Source organism: Lonchura striata, chromosome 4 (assembly GCF_046129695.1).
Source record: "Lonchura striata isolate bLonStr1 chromosome 4, bLonStr1.mat, whole genome shotgun sequence".
In the NCBI taxonomy this organism is placed as follows: Eukaryota; Metazoa; Chordata; class Aves; order Passeriformes; family Estrildidae; genus Lonchura; species Lonchura striata.
In genome coordinates this window covers 62947665-62972434 of record NC_134606.1, presented here as the reverse complement: position 1 = coordinate 62972434, position 24770 = coordinate 62947665, and the positions used below count along the sequence as shown (strand labels likewise).

The 24770-nt window shown below is 38.1% G+C and overlaps 1 protein-coding gene across 2 annotated transcripts in view; it reads right to left on the bottom strand.

Moving 5' to 3' along the window:
- ARHGAP10 (Rho GTPase activating protein 10) overlaps window positions 1–24770 on the bottom strand; it is a 136799-nt gene that overhangs the window by 87928 nt on the left and 24101 nt on the right. For both annotated transcript variants that reach the window (XM_021536597.3, XM_077783017.1), the window contains exons 2-3: window positions 9156–9251; window positions 9009–9070 (exon numbers count right to left, since the gene is read on the bottom strand). In XM_021536597.3, the coding sequence (XP_021392272.1) occupies window positions 9009–9070; window positions 9156–9251 (158 nt within the window). The remainder of the gene's footprint in view (window positions 1–9008; window positions 9071–9155; window positions 9252–24770) is intronic.

Sequence of the window (24770 nt, the reverse complement as noted above, 5' to 3'; positions counted from 1 at the left end):
ATGTGCGCACGTGTCTCGGGCAGACAATCCCAAAATGCTTACACTAGTCCTGCTCTGTTTGCAGCACCTACAGAAAGGTCAAAGAATTAACTTAACTTGAACATAAACCTGGCAATAGCAACAATAAAGTCATCATTGCCATCACCACCTCAGAAGATCACTCTAGCCAACATTTCCAGCATCCTGAAGCATGCTGTCAGCTTTTTGTATATCTATTTCAGATGCCTTACGAAATTCCACTTGCTCGGGCAGAGAAATTGTACAGACTGTAGATTAAGGGGCCCCAACCACTCTTTCCAAGTGCAGCCCTCAAAGGCACAGGCTAAATCCATTAGCAAGCTCATTCACAGCTGCTGGATACTTCCTCAGTCAGATCTACAAGACCAAACAGGCCACTGAGCAATCAGTGGCAGTCCACAAGATGACTCCATTTAGACTGTTATTTCTTCCCTTCCCAGAAAAGGTGGGAGCAGAGGTGTTTAACAAGAAACTGCTTCCACCAACACCTCATCCTATGCACTGCAACCTGAGAGAGAAGACCAGGCACCAGCATTCACTGCTTGTCTTGCTTTCTCCTGCAGTAGACAGGAGTAGGTTCTCTAAGTTCCCACTCCCTTTCCAGGTACAACCAGGCTTATATTGCAGAGAAGAAAGCCTGCTTGCATGGCCTGTAAAGGAGTAGCAACCTGCAAGAGCTCCTCTTAAAGTTCAGTGGCTAAAAAGGTTAAACCAACCTAAGTTAATCAAAGTTTGTTATTAGACAAATGAAGCGCTGGCCTCCTAGCTTTCATCCTGAAAATGTCCTTAGAGTTCAGCCTTTACTGGAAGCACTGGAAATTGCACACTGCTCATCAACGACTCTGGTGGTAAATACTCTGCTCCATTCCAAATTGAAGTATTCTCACATAAAAAAACAGCTTTACTGAGAAAGAAGAAAACTAAGCCATAAACTTACACCTTCCTGCAAACTGCACTGGAACACGGGAGTGCCGAGTTCCCAATTCCATCTCAGGAACTGGAATGTAGATTGGATGCCTTGCATAAAGGGAGGGGTTTAGTTTCTGAGCATACCAACTGGAAAGATTTATTTGTAGTCAGGGACAGGATTGTTTCTCCCTTCAACAACGCAATGAGGGAGGCCAACAATCAGTAAGGCAAAGCTCATGAAACTGAGCAAGTGTCAATGAAATCAGATCTGGGAAGGAAGCTTTGCCTTAGTGAGTGCAACAGAGAAGGCAGAAAGGAAGGCATACTTAGCAGTGATTCAATAACAAAATAGTTGACAATGTTGCCAGATAAAGAAGTTTACTTTCCAATAAAGATATTTACCACTACAGCTGCTTTTCTACTTACAGAGGATATTGTTATGTTTTCCCTAAGAAAATGCACCATTCAGCCTAATTAAAAAAAAAAAAAAAAAAAAAAAGCCGATTCTGATACCTCCAATGTTGAGGGAGAGAGAAATACATTAAAAAAATTATTTTCCCCAAAAAGCTTTCCTACTTCACATAGTGATTTGCTACTGAAATTTCTCAAAGCATTAAGACCTATGCCTGAAACCCTGTATTATTAAAATCTGCAGATAAAATTCCAGTACTGAAAACATCAGATGTTACTTGAAAAGCCTGAATCTCTGTTCTTTCTTTTCCTATGAGAATATGAGTAGCTCTTATAGTTACACGTTCCTCCAGTTAGCTGCACAGCCAATCCCCCTGCCAGCCCTACAGACAGAGTTGTCTCTACAACCACTCCTCAGCAGTGGTTTTGTATTTATCTGGAGTACTGATGACTGCAGACAGTGCAACCCACCCCCAAGACTCATTATTTTGTTTTCAAATCAAGTTTTCTTCCAGTAATCATGTCTGGATTTTCTTCCTGCTCTAGAGCTTTCCCTGTGGCTTTACAATCTTAGATAATGAAAGGGCCTCAGGTACACATTGGAAATACAGACACAGGAGTTCCTTGGGTTTTAGAAGGCCTGCAGAATACAGACTAAAGGATTTTTAAGGAGATCTCACAGCACATTAATACTTGCATGTCTTTGCATGTGTGCAGAGGCTATAAAAAAGAAGTGACATCCATTGCTGTGGATTTATTTGCTGTGGAGGAAGCCATCTGGTAACAAAAAAGCCAGGGGGACAGGTACACCTCACCTAGAGACAACATATTTTGTTGAAGCACCAGGAGGCATCTGTAACAAAACACATCACCTCCCTCTTAGGTGTTCCAGAGAACTACCCCTCAGGGCTTGGTAAGAAGACAAGAAATTTCTCAAACTGTTCCAGGGGGAATTTCCTAGACCATTAAGCCACTGCCTCACAAGCCTCAATACAGGCAGAATCCTGTGCACTTCCTAATTCTTTCACAAGCAGCAGCCCTGGTTTACAGGAAATACAACATGCTGGACTCCTGAGTTCACCCTTCTACAGAAAAGTTGTTTCCTTTTTTATCTCCTGGAAGTTCATGACTCACCTTAAGGAGAGACAGCTAAAAGGGTCTCCCTATGATCCATCTGTTATGCTGTGCCCTACTCTGAAATGCTGCCCTCATTAATTCTCTTGTCATGAAACTGCTGGCCTCCAAAATCAGATTCGTATCACAAGGAAAAATTAAATCATTTCCTTTAACAAAAAAATAATAGACAGTGGGTTTTAGTAAAGATTATTTACTGAAAGCTATTTAATAGTCCTGTCTTCTGAGTCAGCTTATTCCTATGCAATATATTCTACTATAAAGAGAAAAATACTACAAAGTCATAATCATAACAAGCAAGAAAACAAAATAAAGAGAAACACTTTCACACACTGCAACAAATCAGCTTTCCCCATCTGCAGTGAAGGAAAGCTTGGGGATAACTCCTCTAAGAAAGACGTTGCCTTAGCAAACCACAACACACCACAACATGGTCTGGTTTTCATACCATAGATATTGTATGTGATCATACCATGATCCTGAGCAAGCAGAAAGGCTGCTTAGAAAAGAAAACTACATAATGTCCCTTTTCTTGGTGCATAGCAAAGTTCATCACCAAGCAAAAAGATGCCTCTGAAAGTCAAGGAATCCTGCAGTGAACAATGGCTTCAGTATTCAGTCAAGACTGAATTGTTCAATTGTCAGCACTTTCCTCCAGAAGAAACACTGGTGTTATTGACAACCATCAAAATCCAAACTGGTGACAGTTTTACAATGCTAATTCCAAACATTTCCCAATTATGAACTAACAGAATGAAAATTCTCTGGTGAATAATGTTGATGCATATGAGACCACAGAGTTATTTGGAAGAGGAAGCCGGTGGTAACAGGACTTGTCAGCTGTGTTCACTCAGAGGTGGGAGGAACACACCCAGATCTGGTTTGCACTTTTTTTTCTATTGTACAAACAAGTCATCTTTGGTTTATAGATTGATGGAACTCACAAAACTATTTCAGAAGACTGTACATGACATTCCAAACTCAACAAATAAATGAAACATTCAATGTCAGGAATCACCAAATCAGAGTAAGATGTGGCTGAAATACTCATAGTTCTACCTTCATGTTCCATATTCTGAAAATTACATGATTGTCATCTAATCTCATACCCAGCAGAGGAAAAGGGAAGGCTGGGCAATGAGATATGACAGCAGTTGTTCTGCTTGCTTCTAAAACTGGAAAATGTTTTATTAAATTGGAAAATTTGCACAGGAAAGAAAAGAAGGTAGATGCTGCAACTAAGGTAATCAAATGCTGTTCCCGAGACATGCTGTTTCATCTGTGCCTCTATCTCTGCATCTGATATATTCAATGTACTGCTGGCAGCCTAATTTTTGAGAAGTGGTCAACAATTATGTCCTTTCCACTGTCTCTGCAAATATATTTAGAAGTTTGCACTGTCAGCAGACTTAAAAGCATCTGAACATATGGAGCACTACATAATGCCTTGAACGCCTACGGAACAGATATTGAATGCATCATACATCTAAGACTATTGGGTACTTTTTTACTTGACATCAGTGAGTAAACTGGTTGCTCCTTCACACAGATTTCTTCAGATTACTGTCAAGAGAGATTAAGATTTACAAACCCCTAAATACCACATGAAGAGTGCCAAAGAAAAGCTTAGAAAAATTAATCCCACCATCTTCACAGCAGAGTCAACTGCTGAATCGAATCTAGATACAAAAGTCACTGCATAAAAAGTAACAGTTAGCTATTCAGGAACACTGTGTGTTAAGTGAGCACTTCACCTGTGAAATAAATACTCCTGCACTTCCATATCTAATCATAAGAGGTAGTTTAAGTAAGAATAAATAAGTAAATGCACATATGTGTACAGATTACTTAAAGTATATCTTTAAACTTTTGAGTGTATACCTTTGAATGTTAGCAACATCTTTTAACTTGTGAAAGCACAACTGAGAAACCCTCTCCCACGTTTTTTTAAGAAGAAATTTTAAAAAATACTAAAAGAGTGACTTCACAGGGATATTTCTTAAAAAATCCATAGAGAAACCACTTCTTGTGCTCCTGATATATGCCAGGAATAACTCTGCTTATCAGAGATGCTAATCTGGATTTGATTCTGCCAAGCTGGCAAAACTGACAAAGAATGCAAAAGAATTTTTTCAGAGGCCAAAATTGCAAAGATATCCACAGCACAAGAACAAGCCTTTCTTTTGCTAAAATATATACATATATATATATATATATATATATATATATATAAAACTATGTAGTACCTTTCCTCTTAAGACATTAGAAGGAATAGAAGTGTGAGGAAAACATAGCAGGAAATAGAAGAAAACTTATCAAAGTAAAACAGCTTGTTTATATTGCCTTGGGAAATCACAGGGAATATAATAAGGTGGATATAATGGTATCAGAAATCCTGTACAAAGAGAAATGTAATGGAGTAAGAGGAAATAGATGAGTGCTTAGGGGCGAAATTAGAAAGAAAGTAAAAAATATTTTATTTGGCAACACCAAAAAAAAAAATCCTAAGGAAAAGAGATTCTTCCTATGTATATGAAAAGAGAGAAAGGAAGTTATAAAACCATCATAGAACTGAGTGTTAATCAATGATTGTGTATAAGACAACACAAAGGAAATTAATTACCTCCACAAAGGAAAAGACCCTTGGTTTCTAGCAAACTATCTAATAAAGGGGGTGAAAAATAGGTCTTCAGGGGAGTAAGCACTCCTTAGGAGCCGTTAGATGTATTCCTATATTACACAACAGAATTATTAATTGCATTCAAGTCAGAAGGGGCTTTCCTTCAGAACAGTTTAGGAAGTCAGCAAAGCAAACTAAAGGGAGAGGGAAGCAAGGTCTCAGAGAATGGTAGAAGAGCAAATACGTGGCAACTTAAAAGCAAGAGGAGGAGAAAGCAGTAATTCCAATATAAAAGAGAGAAGGTCTAAACAGAGTGTAATTAAATTGAACAAGGAAAAATACAGATATAAAATACCACTTGGAAACAGTAACCATGAAAATACTACTATGAAGGAAAAGTGATCTGTTTTATTTCATGACTACTGTAGAAAATTTCTCAAAAATTTCCCAGCTTAACCTGTAGTAAACAAGACCCAGTGTAAACATCAGGTGAAACAAATGAAGACTACATATCAGAATAAAGAGAAATCCATGTTCCTGGAATGTTTTTAAGAACAGGTTAGACCAGCTCTTGACAAGGATCATGTGAACTCCAGAAGCAGTTAAACTCCAAGAAGGACAGAGGAACTCCAAGGTGAAAAAGCCCTAAAAGCCAGCACACCAGGTGACCACAGCAGGAGTGCCAAGCACTGCCAAGCTAACTGAGGGAACAATACAAGAGCTATCAAATTTGGTTATGACTTAGCAAGACTGGAATCAACAGAGAAAATGAACTAAGGGGCAAGCTGGTCATTTAAGAGAAGCCTGGGAAGGAGAAAGGGAGGTGTGAAGACCAACAACCACAGGCTAACTAGGTAAGGCTTCTCTGCTTGCCACCACAGCTCAAATGAGTGAAACCTGTTGTTCTCAGTCCCTCACAAAAATCAAAGCTTCTTTCTGTTGCCAGGAAAAGTGGGGCTGAGAGAGAGGGAGGGTTGTGTGCTCTCCCTGGCAAGCAGGGGAACAGCTGGGTACTGCAACAGAGCATCATCATGCTGGGCCTTGCTCATCCCCACCTTTTCCTACATCCTTGCCAAGTTCTCTGTCATCCCTGAACTTCTGCAGCACTTCTGCAGTGCCAAAGGAGCAGAATCTCAGTCCTACAACTCCATTCACCCTCAACGTCTAAAAATAATTTCCAGAATATTCTCAGGGACAAAGTGATCTATTTCTGCCCTGGGGAGCATCACCAAGCTACAGTGCTACAAAAAGATGTAATTTGGTTTTGTATTGACCACTCTGTAATAATTTCAGTGAAATGTTTGGATTATTGCCAACTTCCCCTTTCATATGCATCTAAATCCTTTGACACCTGGGATATAATTTCAGCAACTTTTGAAGGAGATGGGAGAAAGGGTAAAATCATGAAGTGCAAGACTCCATCTGAATGAAATTATATCCACCAAATAAATATTCACAAGACTAATTTAGCTTTCTGGTCATCATTCATTGTAAACACTGATAGCAAGTTTTATGAACTCTGGATTCACTACAATTTCAAAAAACCATGAGAAGTGTAGATTATTAGCATTTAGTTTGAGTCTAGAATATATTTTAAGTGCAGATTAGTTCCATTTACAAAGTGGTTCTGAAAAAAAATAACCCTTTTCTCAAGTATCAAAAAAACCAAAATGCACAGCAGTGAAATGCCCTTAGTGCTGTAATTATATATTGATTTCTTTAGTATTACTTTATGGGCCTGAAATTTATCTATGAATTTAACTATACACTGACACTGAAGACAGCAGTCCAAAGTCGTCTGGTCATCTTCAAAATAGTTAGGGGGGAAATGCCAAATAATGAACAATCTTAAAAAAGACTGAACGCTTTTGAAAAAAACTCCTGCTATATACTTTGCATCTTAATGGAAAGTCTTTGGATGCCTGACTTCATTCCAAACATATGTGAATGCAACATGCTCTAATATTCTCCACGGGAGTATCTCTAGAGCTCATGCCACTGTTAAAACATCCACTGAGAAATAAAAAAAAAAAACAACCCAAAAAAAAAAAAAAAAAAAAAAAAAAAAAAAAACAACAACTCAGAGGAGCAGATGCTGAAAATTATCTTTACCAGTCACCACACAATCATTTTCTCAGAGACTTATGGCCCTTGTTACATAAGCTCACTCCAGAAATGATACAGGAACATTTGCTAGACTACAAATGTAATAAAAAGGCCATGCATCTGGTAACTCAGAGAATATATTCTGTTTCCATTTGGCATTAAGTATTTTCCCCATTACAGTTTATACTCTCTTGTTTTTCATCAGCCATGGTTCTAGCAAAAACTGCATTTCATCCTTTTCCTGTCATGAAATTCATACTAGTTAGCTTTCAGTATGATAACACCTTCTGTGTAGTGTGGGCACCATACCAAAAAAGTAAGTTAATACAGTTTCATGGCATACAGTTTGAACAATAGAAGTATTTTACGATCCAGACAGACAGCACTGGATTCTGCACAGCCTCCTGTGGTGGTGATCTATCCCTGCTGAAGAGCTATCTATATAGTCACTGAAATGTGCCATGTAATTGTTAAGTCAACCCTCAAAAGCCTTACATCAAAATAATGTGGCAGTTCATTAAGTATTTTTCATTATAAAACGTTATAAATATTTTCATTAATTAGATTTGTGCAATTCATTAAAATAAAATAGTTATGGATGGCAGGAAAAAGCAGAGTAAGGACTATACTGTACAATTATGAAAAACAAAAGAAGTATTGAATCATACTTGAGCCAATCTCTACAATTTCGCAAAACAGCTCAAAACATTGAAAAATTGCCTCTCCTATGCAAAGACAGTTTTTAGGAATGTGTGAAGAACCACACTGACCCTAATTCAGACCCGAATGTGGTTCCAGATCTGAACAGCATACCAGGACAGAACACAACACTTACAAGGAACTATGACTACTACTGGGATCAGGACTGCAGGCACAGCTTCTGACAGAAAGAAACAAGGAAGATAGCAGGTTAGTCTCAGCTTCCTCTCAGTGATGCCAAGGTGTCACTGATTTCCAGGAAGGTAAAGATATAATCACGTCAAATACCAAGAAATGCAATTGCTATCAAGTCAGATCTAAGCACATGTCCCAGATGGAGAATCTGGTTTGACTCAGAAGAAAACTGGGTACACAGCAGCTGCTCTATGAATCACTGCTCTGAAACAAAAGCTGGGCACACGGCTGCTGAGAAGAACCAGAAAGAAACCCCCATCTTCTGAAAAGTTAGGAAACCCAGGTAGCAAGGTGTTTTGCAGAGCTCTCAGCCCCTGCTCTGTGTGCAGCCAACATGAGCCATATTTCACTAATTACACCCCAAGCAATCACAGGCCACAGAACAAAGAACAGAGAACTTTTACACAAAAGAACAGCTGTCTGCAGCTCCAACCTCTCACCACAAAGCTGAAATACAAGGTAAAGGTTTCTAAGTCTGCTGCTTCATAAATACAACAGATTGCATCCCAGATCCACATAAGCATTGAAGCCAGAACTACAGAGATCCTGTATCCAAAGCTGGCCAATTGCCAAAACTTGAGTGTCCCCTGCTGCAGCATTAACTCTTTCAACTTGATTTTTACCGGAAATGGAAAACAAAGTTAGGGTGGTTTTCCCATTCACCCCAGCCATAACTAATCTTGGCATGATTATTTTAAACCAACTCATATTTATCCATCCCTACCATACAGATTACTTCTTTAATGAGAACTAGTTGTTTGTACTCTAGACTACAGAACCAGATGCTGCACAATGAGAGTTCCCACTGTTAAGTCAGTGATAGCAACGCCTTGGTGGTTAACGAAGCAATAAAAACAATTTCACCTTGATCTCTTTGCTATGTGCAGAGCTTTTTAAATCATTTATTGCAACTCACCAAAATTTCTCTTTGTTCTTCAAGATTTTTTAAAAAGTTTGAAAACTCATGAAGTGATGCATCTGTAATATAAAACAATACAAAGTTTAATAATGTTGCAGGATGGCATTGACAAAATATAGCCATTCCCAGTTACTTCGTACATACCTATGTATCTTTCATCATCAGTCTCTGCATCACCAATGAATTCAAATTTAAAGTCTCTCAGAGAATGGGCAAATTTTCTCTGGGCTGCTGAAAGGTCTGCAAGAAAAAAAAGCACAGGTTAAAGGGTAAGCAGTCATTTTATGTAGGCCAGAAGATCTTTCTATGCCTAGAATAACCAAATTTTACAAGAAACTCTTAATACAGGTCTGTCTAAGAACATTACAGGACATCCAGTGTTGCCTAACCCTCTTCTGGTAAGGAATTTGTCACACAGATTTCTTTATGCAAAGCCATACAGTAGAAAGCACATGTGATCATGTGTATAGTATTACATCTACCCTTACAGTTCACTTCAATTTAGGGCACAGGCCATGAAAACAAATCTATAATTACAGAAGTTAAGGGCATGACACTGTAAATTGTAAGTTGTCTTGTTCTACTAGCCTAAATTCACTCACATATTCATCAGCACAAATACACATCTTGGAATTTTCTAGACACTGTACACAGATAGTTCTGCTAGTGAAATCTTTATACATAAATATACGTAAACCAAATGCAATAGAATTGTTGCACTTGAACTAGAAATTCCATGGAGTTAAACTCTGCCAAAACCTAAGTTAAACACACAGCATTAAAATTAATTTTATATAATAACTGTTTTGTAATAGCTATAAAACATTTCCAGCAACCCAAATTTAACCCAAACTAACATTTGGCAATTTGAGATCAGAGGCACTCAGGAAGTAATCAGACTCCATATTCAGTCACAATATCATTGTGATAAATCCTCATGATAAATCTTTAAATTCATAAAGTTGTAAATAAACAGTGTGCACACACTTTCCTGTTGTGCTGACATGTGCAGGTTGGGAATGTCACAAGTTCTGGAAGGATACAATTCAGTAGGAAAAAAAAAAAAGATGCGTGTCCTGGTATACCTCTACCCAGTAGTGAAGGTTTTACTCATATTTTTGCTGTCAGCCAAAGTTAAGGACAACTTAAAGTACTTAGTTAATCTATAATCTTTTTCTTATCACATGCAGTTCTGAAAGGTTAAGAAGAACTCTTTTAACAGGCGAGCTAAGCATTTTGCTCTTTAATATTAACAGGCACTAAAAGATTACCAGCTTGGTCTTTTTTGTTCTAGCTTTAGGAGGGAGGCAATTTGTTTTGGTTTCTTTTTTCTTTTGGTTTGTTGTTTTGTTTTTTTAATCAACAACAAACAAACAAAAAAATCACACAATTTTATTACCAGTCCTGCATCAAACACACCACATATTTTATCACATGTCCTAGTACAACCCCTCATACTGGAAGTTCAGTTCAACTACTTAAAAGGTTAAGTCAAATACTCTACAAACAGCAAAACACAGTCTAAAATGAAAAAATAAATGCTTTGTGTTCCTTTTCCTCTCTTTTCACCCATTTCTCATTAGTCTTCTCCTCACCCATTGTGTAACAGCTGTTCCCTCCTAAACCTGTGCATATACCCTCCAACACATGATGTAGTAGGATGCTGCACAGGGTTGAAATAACAAGGATAAGGAGGTTGAGGAAGCAGTAATGTAACTCCCATGTGAAAGGAAACATGGGTGTTTTAATTCAAATGTCTTGTGGGCTGAACAGCTGTACATAAAGCAAATAGCAAAAGAAACAAGTTCTGTTGGATGTGAAAGGCTTAAATATAGAAAATAACAAGGTTCTTAACCATCTAATGTTACACTTATTTGTGAGCCAGGTCACAGCACAAGGCTGAAAAGAATTTATTTATGGGAGAATGGTTCCAACAACACTCATTCTCCCAAACTTATTACATTTTCTTGAATCCAATAATCCCCTCCCAAAGCCCTGTCATATGAGAGTCAGCCCCATGCTAGAGGAAGGAATTGTTTATTATGTTTTCTCCTACTCGTAGAGGTGAAGCATTCAAATCATGTTGATCAAGATACATGCTAAGAGACTCAGGCAGCACCACATGCACACAACACCCCCATTTAATGGACTGAACAGGTACAATACTAGTGAGTTTATAAGCCTTTCTAGAGGCTCCACTGTCACTCTCTTGTGACAGTGACAGCAAACAAAACCTATGGCCACACCCAGGCTTTTTCAGTGCAAAGTCCAACATCCACAATCAGCTTGAGAATGGGCTGAATAAAAACACTCAGCTTCTCACAGGATCAGAAACCCACATTTATGCATTTCTCATCACCGAACCTGCTCAGGGATTGGAAAGTACTGACCCAAGGACTGACTATGTTGTTGGAAGCAATAACCTTTTCACACAGCAAAGCTAGATTTACAGAGTTCCTCATTAAAACCATGAAGACACATTAAGTTTTTGCAACATATTTCCATAAATAATTTCTTAAATGTTTAAGAAGCATTACAGAAAATTTTGGAAACCATCAGTGAGTGGGAGGGACTTAGGGATTTGGGTCACAGAAAAACAACCTGATGGGTCAAGAGAAGCTGCAGATACTTGACTATTGGATCAACATCTGGAAGAAAACAAGAAGAGATTTTCTGGATTTTAAGAACTTGGAACTTTAAGCAAAAGCAAGAAGTCACTGGAGCAAAATCAAAACTGAGTATCAAGTAACAATGGAGGAAAACTTTCTCAGAAGGTCAGAGCAAGAATACTGATTTTTTTCTTAAGGCACAGGAAAAATTACAAGGATTGTGGCTGGAAACAAACAAACAAATAAATAAATAACAGCTTTGTAGATTTTCTTGCCACCTGAGGAACCACAGCCAGAGTGAGATACCTGAGACCACCTGCAGTCAAACCTTCCACTGTGGAACAAAAAACTTCAATTCCTCTGATAAATTCCAAATGTACATACACAGAAGTTCACCCAACTATAAGCATTTATAAAAACAAACTAGATGCTGATATAATTGTAAGTACTACAGTGTCTGACTATTGTGCTATAATTTAAATACCGACCATTGTTGTTTGAATTAGAAATTTCATAAATATAACTTGGCTTTCGCCACGATGTGTCAGAAGACCTTTACTAGAGCAAAATTATTTGTCTGGCACTGACAGATACATCCCAGCATTGTTCCACAGCAGCATGAGAGCCTGCAAGTCCAGTATGTGTTATATAGCAGATTGCAAACCCAAATGGATTCCAGCTATAAACACTAGAATAAAACATCACTTGAGTACAATTAGGTATCAAACAGCATAAGCAGTTACACTGGTTATGTGAATAATGCTGTGGCCCACTGAAGAGTAACTATTTTATTCCCTTTAATCTCCACTTTTTACAAAGTAACACCAAACTGAAAGATAAAGGAAGCAGCAATAGGGTTGTTGCTTGTTACAAGCAGTGGTTATCACTGAAAGGGAGGAACAGGGCATTAAAGATCAAAGAGTGCTTTAAATATCAACTGAACACTAACACTGCTGAATACAATGGAATACCGGCAAACCCATAAGGCAGAGTCATTTCAAAGATTCACCTTCTAAAACACTAAAAGGAGCTAAGCATCTGCTAAATATTTGGACCAAAAGACTGAAGACAGATTTCCAAGGAGAGAAGGGAGGGGACCCAAGGACATCAGAGCTTTTAATTTTTTCTTTGGCATTGTTCATATCAGTACACTGTACTTCTTTCATATTTGGATGCAACTATTTAAAAATACAGCAAAAGAGACAGGAGCAGCTGCCTGCTTCCTCACTTTGCTCTGAAACACCTTGGTAACAAGTGCTCCTGTGAGTTTGTCCAGTGCCGGATGTGCTGGCAGTAACCCACACAAAAACCTCAATATTTTTTCCATTTGGATTTAAAAGAAAATAGTTTTGTTCCTTATCTCAGTCGAGCTGAGCCAACATGACACCATTAGTTGCTGGGTGGTGGCCAAGCCTCACTTAACAGCACCAGAATCCAATGATTCCTTTTAAGATCAGTACTAACCTCAGTGCTAGCCACACAAACCAGAAGTCTTGCACAAAGCCCCTCACAATATTGCTTTCTAAAGCTATTCAGGATCTCTTCTGGAAGGCAGAACAACATGCACCCATTTGTATGTGTTAATATTTTTCTACAACAACATATACATTTCTGCATCAAGATTTTAAGAAGGACTGGAATTACATCACCATTCCTCAATCCTAACTTCAAATTTCACTGACTCTTAACAGATACAATCCAGGAATGACAGATTTCCAGCAGCTTTATTTAACATGGATTGAAAGTGCTTTGGCTTCATTGAACAACATCCCCTCTAAAAAGCTAGAAGGTTAACAAACACTTAGATTTAACTACCAAGATCATCTTCAAGCTACTTTAAGAACTAATATTAGACTTCTCGAGGTATTTTCATTGAAGTGGGCCAAGATCAGGCAAGCCACACACCATCATGAAACAGGCAAAAATAAACTGAGCCAGAGTTGGCCTCTCCCCTTTTCTTCCCAGTCTCCTACAAAAGCCAACAGAGGAACAGAGCACTTAAAATAGTTTGTCCAAGAGCCGCAGTACGGACTCGTATGACATTTCATACAAAAAATGCACCATCTCAACACTTTAAAAGCAACTCTGTGTTCCTCTTCTGTGCCCCCTTTCACAAGGTGAACAATGAACATAATATAATCCATGACACTGAGAACATGAACAGGATTTAGTCACTACCTTAGCAGGGTGGATAAACAGGATTAATTTAGTAACTTAGCAGATGCAGGCCTTGTGGCAAAATTCCTAAGTGCAGTAACACATTCCAACTCCCTAAAACCAAATAGACTTTTTACTCCTCATTTTTATCTGATAAATATATTGAAAGAGCAATCAAAACAAAAAAATTCTAAAACACAAAGTTACTCATTCCCACCTGAATGGAAATCAAGTTAAAAGTCTAAGAGGTTTCTGGAGTCTCAACTTAATCATGTCACATTACCCATAGCAGCTCACAGGTTTCTGAAAGCTGAGCAATTCTGGCTATGAAAATTATTATAAAGCAACATATTACTGATTTGTCAAGTGGCTCAACTTCCCACTGGCTCCCCTACATAATACAGTGCAGCTGGTCCATCCCATACCTTTAAAACAAATAAGGAAAACCTCAACCTCTCACCATTTCAGTTTAATCCAACTAGCATCCTGCTCATGCTGGCCCAAAAGTTCCTCTTCAGCTGTCAACAACTACACATCCTCCTCATTCATATGCTCAGGTCTGAGGCAATTCCACATTAAGTGTACCAAAGTTACAAACTGTTTTACTGTTTTGGAAAATTCGTCAGAATTTTTTCAGGCACATAAGCAAGAGTTTAAATTTTCAAAATACTACAAAAAATAGAGATGGCAGCAGCAATGTTTTGGGAAGTCTTTCAAATTTTAACATGGAAAGCATTTTTGCAAGTAGAAAAAAAACCCACATGCAACCAAACACTTTGCATCAAATAGAAAAAAGGAAATTTCAAGAGTAAAATAAAAAAAAAAACATCTCTAAGGTAATTTATATGTGAAAACATGAGATCAATAAGAATTTTAGCAATCTTGATCACTAATGTATTTTTTCTTCTTGACATAGGTAATGTAATTCTTCTCCTACACTAAAGTCCACATTTTTTCATTACTCTCCCAACTAATAACAACCCAGAAGCCAAAAACTAAAGCATATTTTTAGTGTTCAATCTAATAAAAACTACTAATATCAGGGGCAATGAATACCATTCTTCTAAACAGTGCCTCTTTTAGGAACCTACTGCTCCCAGATGTTTTTTCCACAGTGATGGACATTCCCTATTACCAGTTTTACTGCATGCTGGAGTCATTAATTGTAGTGTCATTTTGAGACAAGCAAAACCAGGCTATTTAGTCTGAACAAGTCACATTGTGGAGCACAAAAGACACATTCTAATCTCCCCACATTCTAACCTCCCCACTCCTTAAATGAGAGAACCCAATTCTTGCAAGAATTTTATGATTTTCATTCTTTCAAATGCGTAATCCCATGATCTAAACGCCACTATTCCACATACGAATCAGAACAGGCAAGTTAAGAAATCTTTCAGATGTCAGTAGACTAATTTTTTCCATAAATATGCAAAATTGTTTAAACAGACTTGACTCATTTCTCCTCTTTCTATCCTTGCAACTGCAAGGGTACAAACTCCATAATCCTCCACATCAAGAAACATATCATTAACATGCTAATTACCACATATGAAATAAAGTAGCATCTTACTATGGGAAAAGTGCCAAGTCCTGTTGGTATTGTCCCTCAGCTGCACCACACCTTCTTGGGCTCTGGTTATTTGCCTTTTTAGTTGGATCTTTGAAATCTGCCAGCAGCCCTACTCCACCCTGCCAAGGGCATTTTCCTCTTTGCATCACAGGCATTAGGCAAAAAAGCACATATAGTGTCTCAGCAATGATTATGGATTTTCTAAAGCATCTCCAACAAGCTCTTGCGAAAAAGTGTTCCCACCCCTCTGTGAGCTCAGATGGTGACTACATCTTTCAGTTCTGCTTTTCAGGAACAGCATAAGTTACATTATGAAAGCAAAAGAGAAGCTCCATCCTGGACCTACAATCCTGCAGATATATTCACTGCTTCAGAGATGAAGAAATATTCCTGCAACCACCCTGACATAATATTTGTATCCCAAAGTCTCTGCTGAAGGGTCTTGCAACTCTGAGGAAAGGTCCTGTGAAGCACCACAAAGATAATCTGTCTTCAAAGGAATCCGAACCATCTTCCCGATGGCACAAACTCTGTGCCTCTAACAATGAAACAGAATGAAAAAATTAATAAATTAGAAAGTGAAGAATAAGGAAAAACAAATTTGCAATGCAGAAAACTAATGGCATTCCACCAAGATTTTACTATTATTAATGTGAAGATGCATGAATTCAGAAGGTGAGATTACACTGCTAGCAACAAATTTTGAAATGGAAATTTAAAACTGATAGCATTTGTAATACAACTCTGATCACTTAGTAGATCATAGATTTCCAGATGTTTTATTCTTCAATTAAAATTCTTGTCAAACACCACAGATTTGAGGGCCTTCATGCATTACTGCTGTTCAGTAGCAAGTAAATCAGAAGACCATACTGCTTAAGGATGAAAAATTGTGCTAGTTAACTGAAAACATTCTCAACTGGGAAACTCTGAAAGAAACAAAGTACTTAGAGGAAAAAAAAAATGTTTATTCTACAGATACTTATCCAACATCAGCATTCTGAATGTTTAAATTTTGGATCATTGCTTTCATTCCCAGACTGAGTTCCCAGACAACTACAAAGTTAATATATTATTGTGCTGAAATACTGTTTTTATTGCAAAAGAAAAATAGCAATTGACTGTTGGTCAGAAGCTAAATTTTGCCATTATAGTCTGCAAATTATAAAAGAGGTTTGTGGTCTGGGAACAACCCTACATAATCAAATCTACACTGTGAAAATGGGCAATGAAGCATTAACCCCACACAACTCATGTTAAGTGAAATAATCACTGAATTCAAAGCACTTTTCTAAATCCAAATAACTGACAGGACACATCTACTTTCTTCAGTCAGCAAAATTTGCTCATGGCAGTCAGGTCAAGTTGTGACATCAAACCAGCAGAGGTCCTGACCCACCACCAAGGCACAGAGATTCCCCCTTCCAAGAAACAGGACTGACTTAATTACTTGAAGTCTCTTGTAGAAAGCACACATGACTGAAACTTCATCTGCTTGGGAAAGCTGGAGGGGAAACCCAGCTCAGCCTGGGATGAGAAGGTCACAACAAACACACCAGCTTGCAGGTTTTTCATATGCCACATCTGCTGCCACTGGGCAGACACCATCTCAGAGAGTTCACATCCAAGAAATATTTCCAGCAAGACCTCATTTTGTAGAAATGTCAATATTAAACATTAAATACCTTTGCAGGAAAAAATATCATTCACAATGAATGTGAAATGGTAGATGGTAAAATGGTAGATGCTAAAATGGTAGATGTCTCAAAACTTTGTCACTTGTATGGAATTGCTACCTAAGTATTTGTATATGTAGAAAAAAACAAGAAGGAGATTGAACTTGCATGATACTGTGATTTCTCTACAAGAAAACACGTCCAAACATGCATGAAGCACAAGTGCACACCTATAATTAGGGTGTTATATGAAATGGCTACCAAATAATTCATCATCAGGAAGCTCAGAGAAGGCTCAGAAAAATAAAGTTATATTTTCACCAATTCCTCTGCTCATGAGTCATGAACATTAAGCAAAATTCTTCCAGTATGCAAAGACTTGAGACAGCACAGCTTTATTTTCCCAAGTGCAACAGGATTCAAGTGGGAGAGGAGAGAGGAAAACACAATGAGAAATCAGATAAATGAACAGTTGAGATCTATAACTCAACACATAATGACCAAGTGCCCAATCCTGCAGCTATTTATTTCCTTATTTATTAAAAGATGAATCTTCAGCATCAAGAAGGACAGATCCTCAAAGATGAAAGAGTTCAAGAATAACCTTGCTGCAGCTCGACACAGAAGTGAAATTAATCCAAATTTTGACAGAGAAAACAGCTGGCAGCAACTGTACAGGAAGAGGACAGCCTGTACTTCTGTCATATACAGTTTCCAGAAAAAGCAGCAGACAGCAGAGCAATGGGTGACTTAAATGGATTAATAAACTTAAATAAGGACTTTAAGTGCAAAGTGACACAACAGTTGTGTGTCAAAAAAAAACTTTGCTGACAGCTTTAAGATGAACTGTTTCTGACTAAACATATTAAAAATGAAGCTTCTAATTAGGTCAGACCAAAGCCTTACATGAACACAACAGAATATTTCGACATCTTTATTTTGAATGTAAGTTTCCTTTAAATAAACAAAAATTGCAGGAAGCACCAAATACACAAACCTTTACTTTAAAGGATAAGCTTTATACTTCTCTTTCCCTGCTCTCACTGTAGCTTTTTTAAAAAAGTAATTGCTAGAGAAAACCCAGATATTTCAGCCTCATTTCACCTGCCAGCTTCTCCAATTATTGCAATTTATTTGTCTGGGCAAAGAATAAAATTATTGTTTCTGCCACCAATAATTGCTCACAGAGCTTAGCAGGAAATACTGAATTAAACAATCAATAATGTAGTGTGGTACATGCCAAAGGAGAAACTTCACTCATCTTTGGTCCAGAGGGTTGTGCAAGAGTTGGACTCTGTGTGCAAAGAAATCCTGTAATCCTTCTGAAAGTTTCAGATTAGAAATTTTACAAGAGGCCAATGAATCAAATGTAGGCTGATAATGTGTATTTCAAAAGTGACACACAGTAAAACTCACTGACTCTGACTGGGAAAAAACTTTTGACCTTAAAGCTTCTGGCACACAGGCATGTGAAAACCTCACTGCTTTGGGTTTTCAGTACATTTCTCTAAATGAGTTTCCTTTGGTTCCTGAATCAAAGATCACTAAATGATTAAAAAACAAAATAACTGAGCAAAAGCAATTAAAGATAGCCAAGAGCAAACACCATATCCTTCTAAGAAACACGAGGCACGAAAAACAAACACCTTGCAGTAGGAAGCAAAAAATGTTTTAGTCTTCTAATGCAATTCCATATTTCATTATGTTTTCAAACAAAAAGAACATTTACAGTATGTAACACAGTGAGAATCTTTTTTATCTTTATATCCTTCATACTTTATATCATTCACATTTATATCATTCACATAATTTATATCATTCACACAAAAATTAGCTTAAATATACTATTATGTTTTTGGGAAAAAGTCAAGCTGGTTTTGTTTCTAAATAAGCATAACATATAAAATTTGAGTGAAAGCACAAGCCTAAGTAACTTTTTGATTTTTCCCTTACTTAACTGTTCCAGCTGCATTACTAGTTATTGTGCATTTTGCCATAATATGTTGTCATGAAAGAGCAGATAAAGCAGTTTCTTGCCCAAGACAAGCAATACCAAGAAAGAATTCACAGCCTCCCTTAGAAACTCCTGTGTGTATCTCCTGCAGTGGAAGTGACTACTCTCTCGACTGAGGATATGAGGAAGACTGCCTATAACGGAGTAAGAATACAAAAGTTCAGGGCTTGGTTCAGTCATGTTTGAATTTCTTTGGTGGAAGCTGAGGGAAAAGGAGCAAGCCAGCATTTCCAAAAAAGAAAGATGTTTTCTAAAGTGTTTCCATTGCCATTTCTGGAGTTGAGGCATTATTAAGCTTCAGGTAGCTTGTTCATAAAACAGAAATAATTGTTTTTTCTTTTGTCTCTCTTCCCTGTGTCCTGTAAACAACAGTTCATATTCAAATACTGTCCCTGCTTATCATCAGCCTAATTACCCACAACCCTGTCCTCATAGCCCCGACACACTGAACACACTTGAAGCTTTAACTGCACATCAGAACAAATTGAGAGGCAGACAAAACCCGAGCAGAGACTAAAGCAATCCATGGCTGCCAACAAACAGTGTCAGCTCAATCTAGATATGTGGCTCTGTAGTGTAGGACACATTCTTTTTTATGGAGCAAAAAAGAAGATTCTGGTTTGTTCTTTATATAGAGTTTTTAAAGAACATCCTCTGTCTGTCCCAAATTGGTCAGTAACAAGTTTTTACCCTGTATAGATTGGTCACTCAATCCCTCGATGTGTGCATGCAGACTGAGTTGTTTGTGACATACTGTTTTCATTTTTCTACCTAATGGTGTAAAACCACTGTATACAGGTGGCTAGTGTTTCTCACAGTCCTAGAGTTCTTTCTCAGGGAAAACAGGTTGTTTTCCACAGTCCTAAAGTTCTTCTCAAAGAAAACAAGTTGTTTTTCACTGATGCAGGACTGTTTTCACCAAGAGCTGTCAGCTTTCTCATGGCTTGTCAGCTCAAGTTGAGACTCAGTTTGTAAGGCCTCTGGCCTGCTATTTCACCACCATAGATGTGGGTTCCCTTCTCTAGAACATAACACAATAAAGGAAAAAAAACCTAAAATATTTTGCCAGGCTAACAGCTGAAATGAGAAGCTGCTTGGACTGGATAATCTATGTTATAGAGTCATAGAATCATTTTGGTTTGAAAAGACCCTTAAAGATTGAGTCCAACTAAAAGCTAACACTTCCAAATCCACCCCTCAACGTGTTCCTGAGTGCCAAATCTACACAACTTTTAAATACCTCCAGGGATGGTCACTCCATTTCCCTGGGCAGCCTGTTCCAATGCTTGATAACCCTTTCAGTGAAGGTTTTTTTCCCTAATGTTCAACCTAGCCTTCCCCTGGGGAGGCAGTTTCCTCTTGCACTGTTGTTTGTTCCTTGGGAGAAGAGACCAATCCCTACCTGGCTACAGCCTCCTTTCAGGGAGTTACAAGGAATAAGCTCTCCTGTGAGCCTCCTTTTCTCCAAGCTAAAAAATCCCAGCTCCTCCTCATAGGATTTCTGCTCCAGACCTTTCTCTTTGCTGCCCTTCTGTGGACAAGCTCCAGTTCCACGATGTCCTCCTTGTCAGGAAGGGTCCCAAACTGAACCCAGGATTTGTTCAGTGCCCAGAACAAGGGGATGATCTCTGCCTGGGTCCTGCTGGCCACACTATTGCTGATCCAGGCCATGCTGCCATTGGCCTTCTTGGCCACCTGGGCACACTGTTAAATGTACTATACTCACAGAAGAGCCCCAAATTCTGAATTTGGGGAATGATAAATATATCAAATTATATATACAAAGATGGGATGATAAATTACACAACAATCTGAAGGAAGAGCTTCAGCTTTCAGCAGTGAGAGCACTGCATCTGTACAGTCCAGGGACAGGACATGTACACCTACCTCCTCTGAACTGTCCTGCTAGAACAATCCCCGCTGCGTTCTGAACTCCAGCTGAATGGCTTTACAGCTCAGCTTCAGCACTCACTGGTACAAACTGTCCTGTCTGCTCACAGAACTTGAAATGCACATGCCTTTTATATCTGATTATTTATTCACAGATCAAGCTTGGAAGCAAGCAGAAAACAATTGAAATGATGGAAGAAATCAAAGTACTTAACTAATAACAAATACCAAACAAAAAAAAAATTTGAACAAGGTATCACATGTGAATTATCATGACAACTGCAGGGTATAATTGCTTGACTAGGTCTAGATTTTGCCAAACTGATAGGGAAGATTAAGTAGTTGCCCTGTGTTTGTCCCACACTCTGCCACAACAGACATTACCGTAAAAAAAAAAACAACTTGAAAATATTAGCACTTAAAACTATCATTCAACTCATCCAACTGTCATGTGGTTATGTTTATACATGTAGAGTACAAATCAACAAGAAAGCAATTTGCTTGGCTGACATTTCAATGAAAAGGGCTCTTTTGTAAACTGTCTTTAAAATTATAACCAGATTTAAACAGGTGTCTGTGGATCACACTAAAGAAGTGGTGCTTAAATACTCTCTGATCTCTAGTTTAGAGCAAAAGAAGGGACTCAGTCTCAAGTGACCAAGCCTGTGTCTTTTGAAACAGAGGATGACAAGACTGCTACATGGAAACTCCTGATCTCTGAGGAAATAAAAAATCATAGGCTGTTAAGAAAAAATATGCACTTTAGTTTTTAAAAATCTTTCTTCTGGAAATTACAGGCCTTTAGAAAAATGAACACTTCATTTATTTGAAATAAACTAGGAATTACTCTGGACCCTTTCTTCTTTTTTTAAGGCATTCTAAGAGGTGACAGGAATGGTCACAGAAGAAAAGAAGGGTATTTATTCATCTATTCCTGCAAACATGCAAAAGTACTTCAGGGAGGCTGAGCAATATTGCAATAGAGAAAACTTAAAAGAACCTGATCTTGATGATTGGTAAGGGGGGAAGGGCGGATTTATTTTTTTTTATTCCTCTCCCTTCTCTTTGCTCTTTCCCTTTAAGAAAACAAAGACATGTCTTCCCTAATGCAATATCTCTTGCATTCTTACAAGTTTTACATTATATTTATTCCAGTTGCAAAACAGAAACCTTTAATAAATAATGATCAAAACATACAAATTAACTATGAGATAAGAGTCACTCAAGCAGTGAAGAAAGTAACCTAAGTAATAAAATGGAACCCCATATTAACAGATATGTGAATGGCAGAGTTGTTAGACAATGTAACATCCATATTTCCCAAAATTAGACCTTTCCATCTGGCTCCTTCAACAGTCTGTTTCTTCTCACATTCAAGGGAAAAAGAAAACCTACAGCTCAGGCTAACATGAAAGAGATACATGCTTTCCATAAATTCAAAGTCATAAGCTAAAAGCAAGAGAGGGAAAGACAGACTGACCACCAATGCAGTGATTAGTCAGTTAAGGCAGTCACAGGACAGCACAAGATTTACTTACAATTTAGTATTTACCACCACTTAAGCACTAAAATAGTACTAAAAGAGAAGTACTGTCAAAAGCATCTTGTTCTAGAGAACTGAAATAATTGTATTCTCCTACTTTCCCCCCTCAGAAAGATTAAAATACAAGAGAAAGCATTACAAGAACTACTTGAACAAATTCTGTCCATGGCTAGGGAAACAGCAACAGTAACACCAGACATAAAAGTGTCCACTCTGTTTTTGATCTCTGGTCTCACCACAACCATGCTCAGTCTTGCTCAGCTACAGGGATTTAATCCCCCCCTGCTTTTCCAAGTGCCACTATAATCTAAATACCTTGGTTTTATATATACACAGGAGAGACACACAAGGTGACGTACAGCAGCACAGTTATTCTCACTGGACACTCAGCTATGCTTTCTACAAAGCCCAAAAGGAATAGCAAGCAAACAAACAACAATGACCAAAAAAAAAAAAATAAAACCACTAGGAGAGCAAACATTTCACAGCTGGGCTCCTTAATGTGAGATTATCATCTATTGGCATACTTGAAAAGTTTGGTCTTTCCCCTGAAGAACCACCATAACTGATCCCAGTATCCTTGGATTGAGCTACAACTCATGGCAGGCCTGTTCCTGAAATTCTGCTACTAATTCTCACTGGTACTTCATAACTAGAAGAATCCATGGAGAAGATCTTTTTAGCTTTGTGAACAGTTTACTTTGTGTATCTAGAGCACTACCTTTATGAGAAAACTTGCAAGCACCTGTAATAACAGCTATGGGTTGTTGTTCCAGAGCAGTGACAGATGCTCTGCCATGTCAAAGTCAATCCTGCAACAACAGCATGGTTCAAGAGCCACTCAACACACAAGTATTTAAAAAGCAAACATAATTAGAGGAGTATTGTGAAGCAGTTATCACATGGTAAGGCTGTCTGAAAGGCTGTCAGTAGTTTTCTGATTAAAGAGAAGAGCCTGTCGCAAGACAGATCAAGTATACTTTCATTTGCTCAAATCTTATTTTGGATAATTCACAGCTCACCTGTCACAGAGACCAGAAGGAAGGAGTCAGGAATCCTAGTCTTGTATCTCGTTTGTGCTGCACTGCTGGTTTGTAATTGTAGAACTACGCTATCAATGAAATATCCACAAAACAAATCCCAAACCATAAATGTCAATAAAACCTCTCTACACCAAAGGAACTGGCCTCATTCAATCTACCACATATGAAAATAAGGCAGCAAAACACTGGAAACCCTGAAGTGTTCAGTGAAGGCATCCGTCAATGACAGCTGGAAAAAACATTTGCTGATTTCTGTAGGACACAGGGGAATCTGAATGAGTCTAGTGATGTAAATCAGAACAGTTTCTAACCATTCTGTTCCATAGCAGGCTGCATAGACAAAAGTGGTCTGTCCACACGTGGCCCTCAGAACTACAGTGAACAACCTAGTGTACTGTACTGGCACCAGCAACTCCTACCTATCTCATCATATAAACACATCATTTTTAGGTTGGGATAAGTGGAATAAGTATTGAAGACAAAGTGTCAGTTCAAATCTTCATGCTTTTTCTTCTAGTCCTCATAAGCAAAATGTCTTTAGGCTTGTTTCAAAACTCTGCAAGATGCACGAAAGATCCCTCAGCCAACTAAGACATGCCTTAAAATTCTTCCTCAATCTCATTCTCTAGTCCCAGTTAGCACCAATAAATAATTCCTACACCGAAAGTTCCTAAATGTATTCTTAATTTACTAACATTTCTTCTCATGTCCCAGTTTATAATCAAATTATTGCTGAAGCAGGTAAAAAGAAAACCCATTTTAACACATTAGCTGTGGAATTTTAAACTTAATTGGTTTCCTAAACATTAGGCTCTACATTGATGAGTCAAATTTGGGCTGTAATTTTCTACTTTGCCCACTTAAACCAGTGCTTTGCCATGCTTTACAGGAAGATGCAAACACACACACTACAAACTCAGTGAAAAGTTCCTGCTCAAAGTCCAGGCTGTTTCATTGCTGTTCTGAGTATGTGCAGCACAAAACAGTATTAAGAGCCACAGACCACAGTAATCAATTAGCACCTTCCAGATCCTGGGGAGGGAGAAGCAGATGAAGAAGCTCAGTGGTGGTCAGCAGCTCAGGCCAGACCACATGTACAGCCACAATAGGTTTGTACTTCCTCCTACTATCACCATGATTTAGGACTACCTGCATGTTAAAAACATTATAGTATCATGGAAGTATTGTTTCTTACTGTCCTGAACAGATGAAGGCTACACTGACACAAAATCTCAGACAGGATCAGAAGCTACG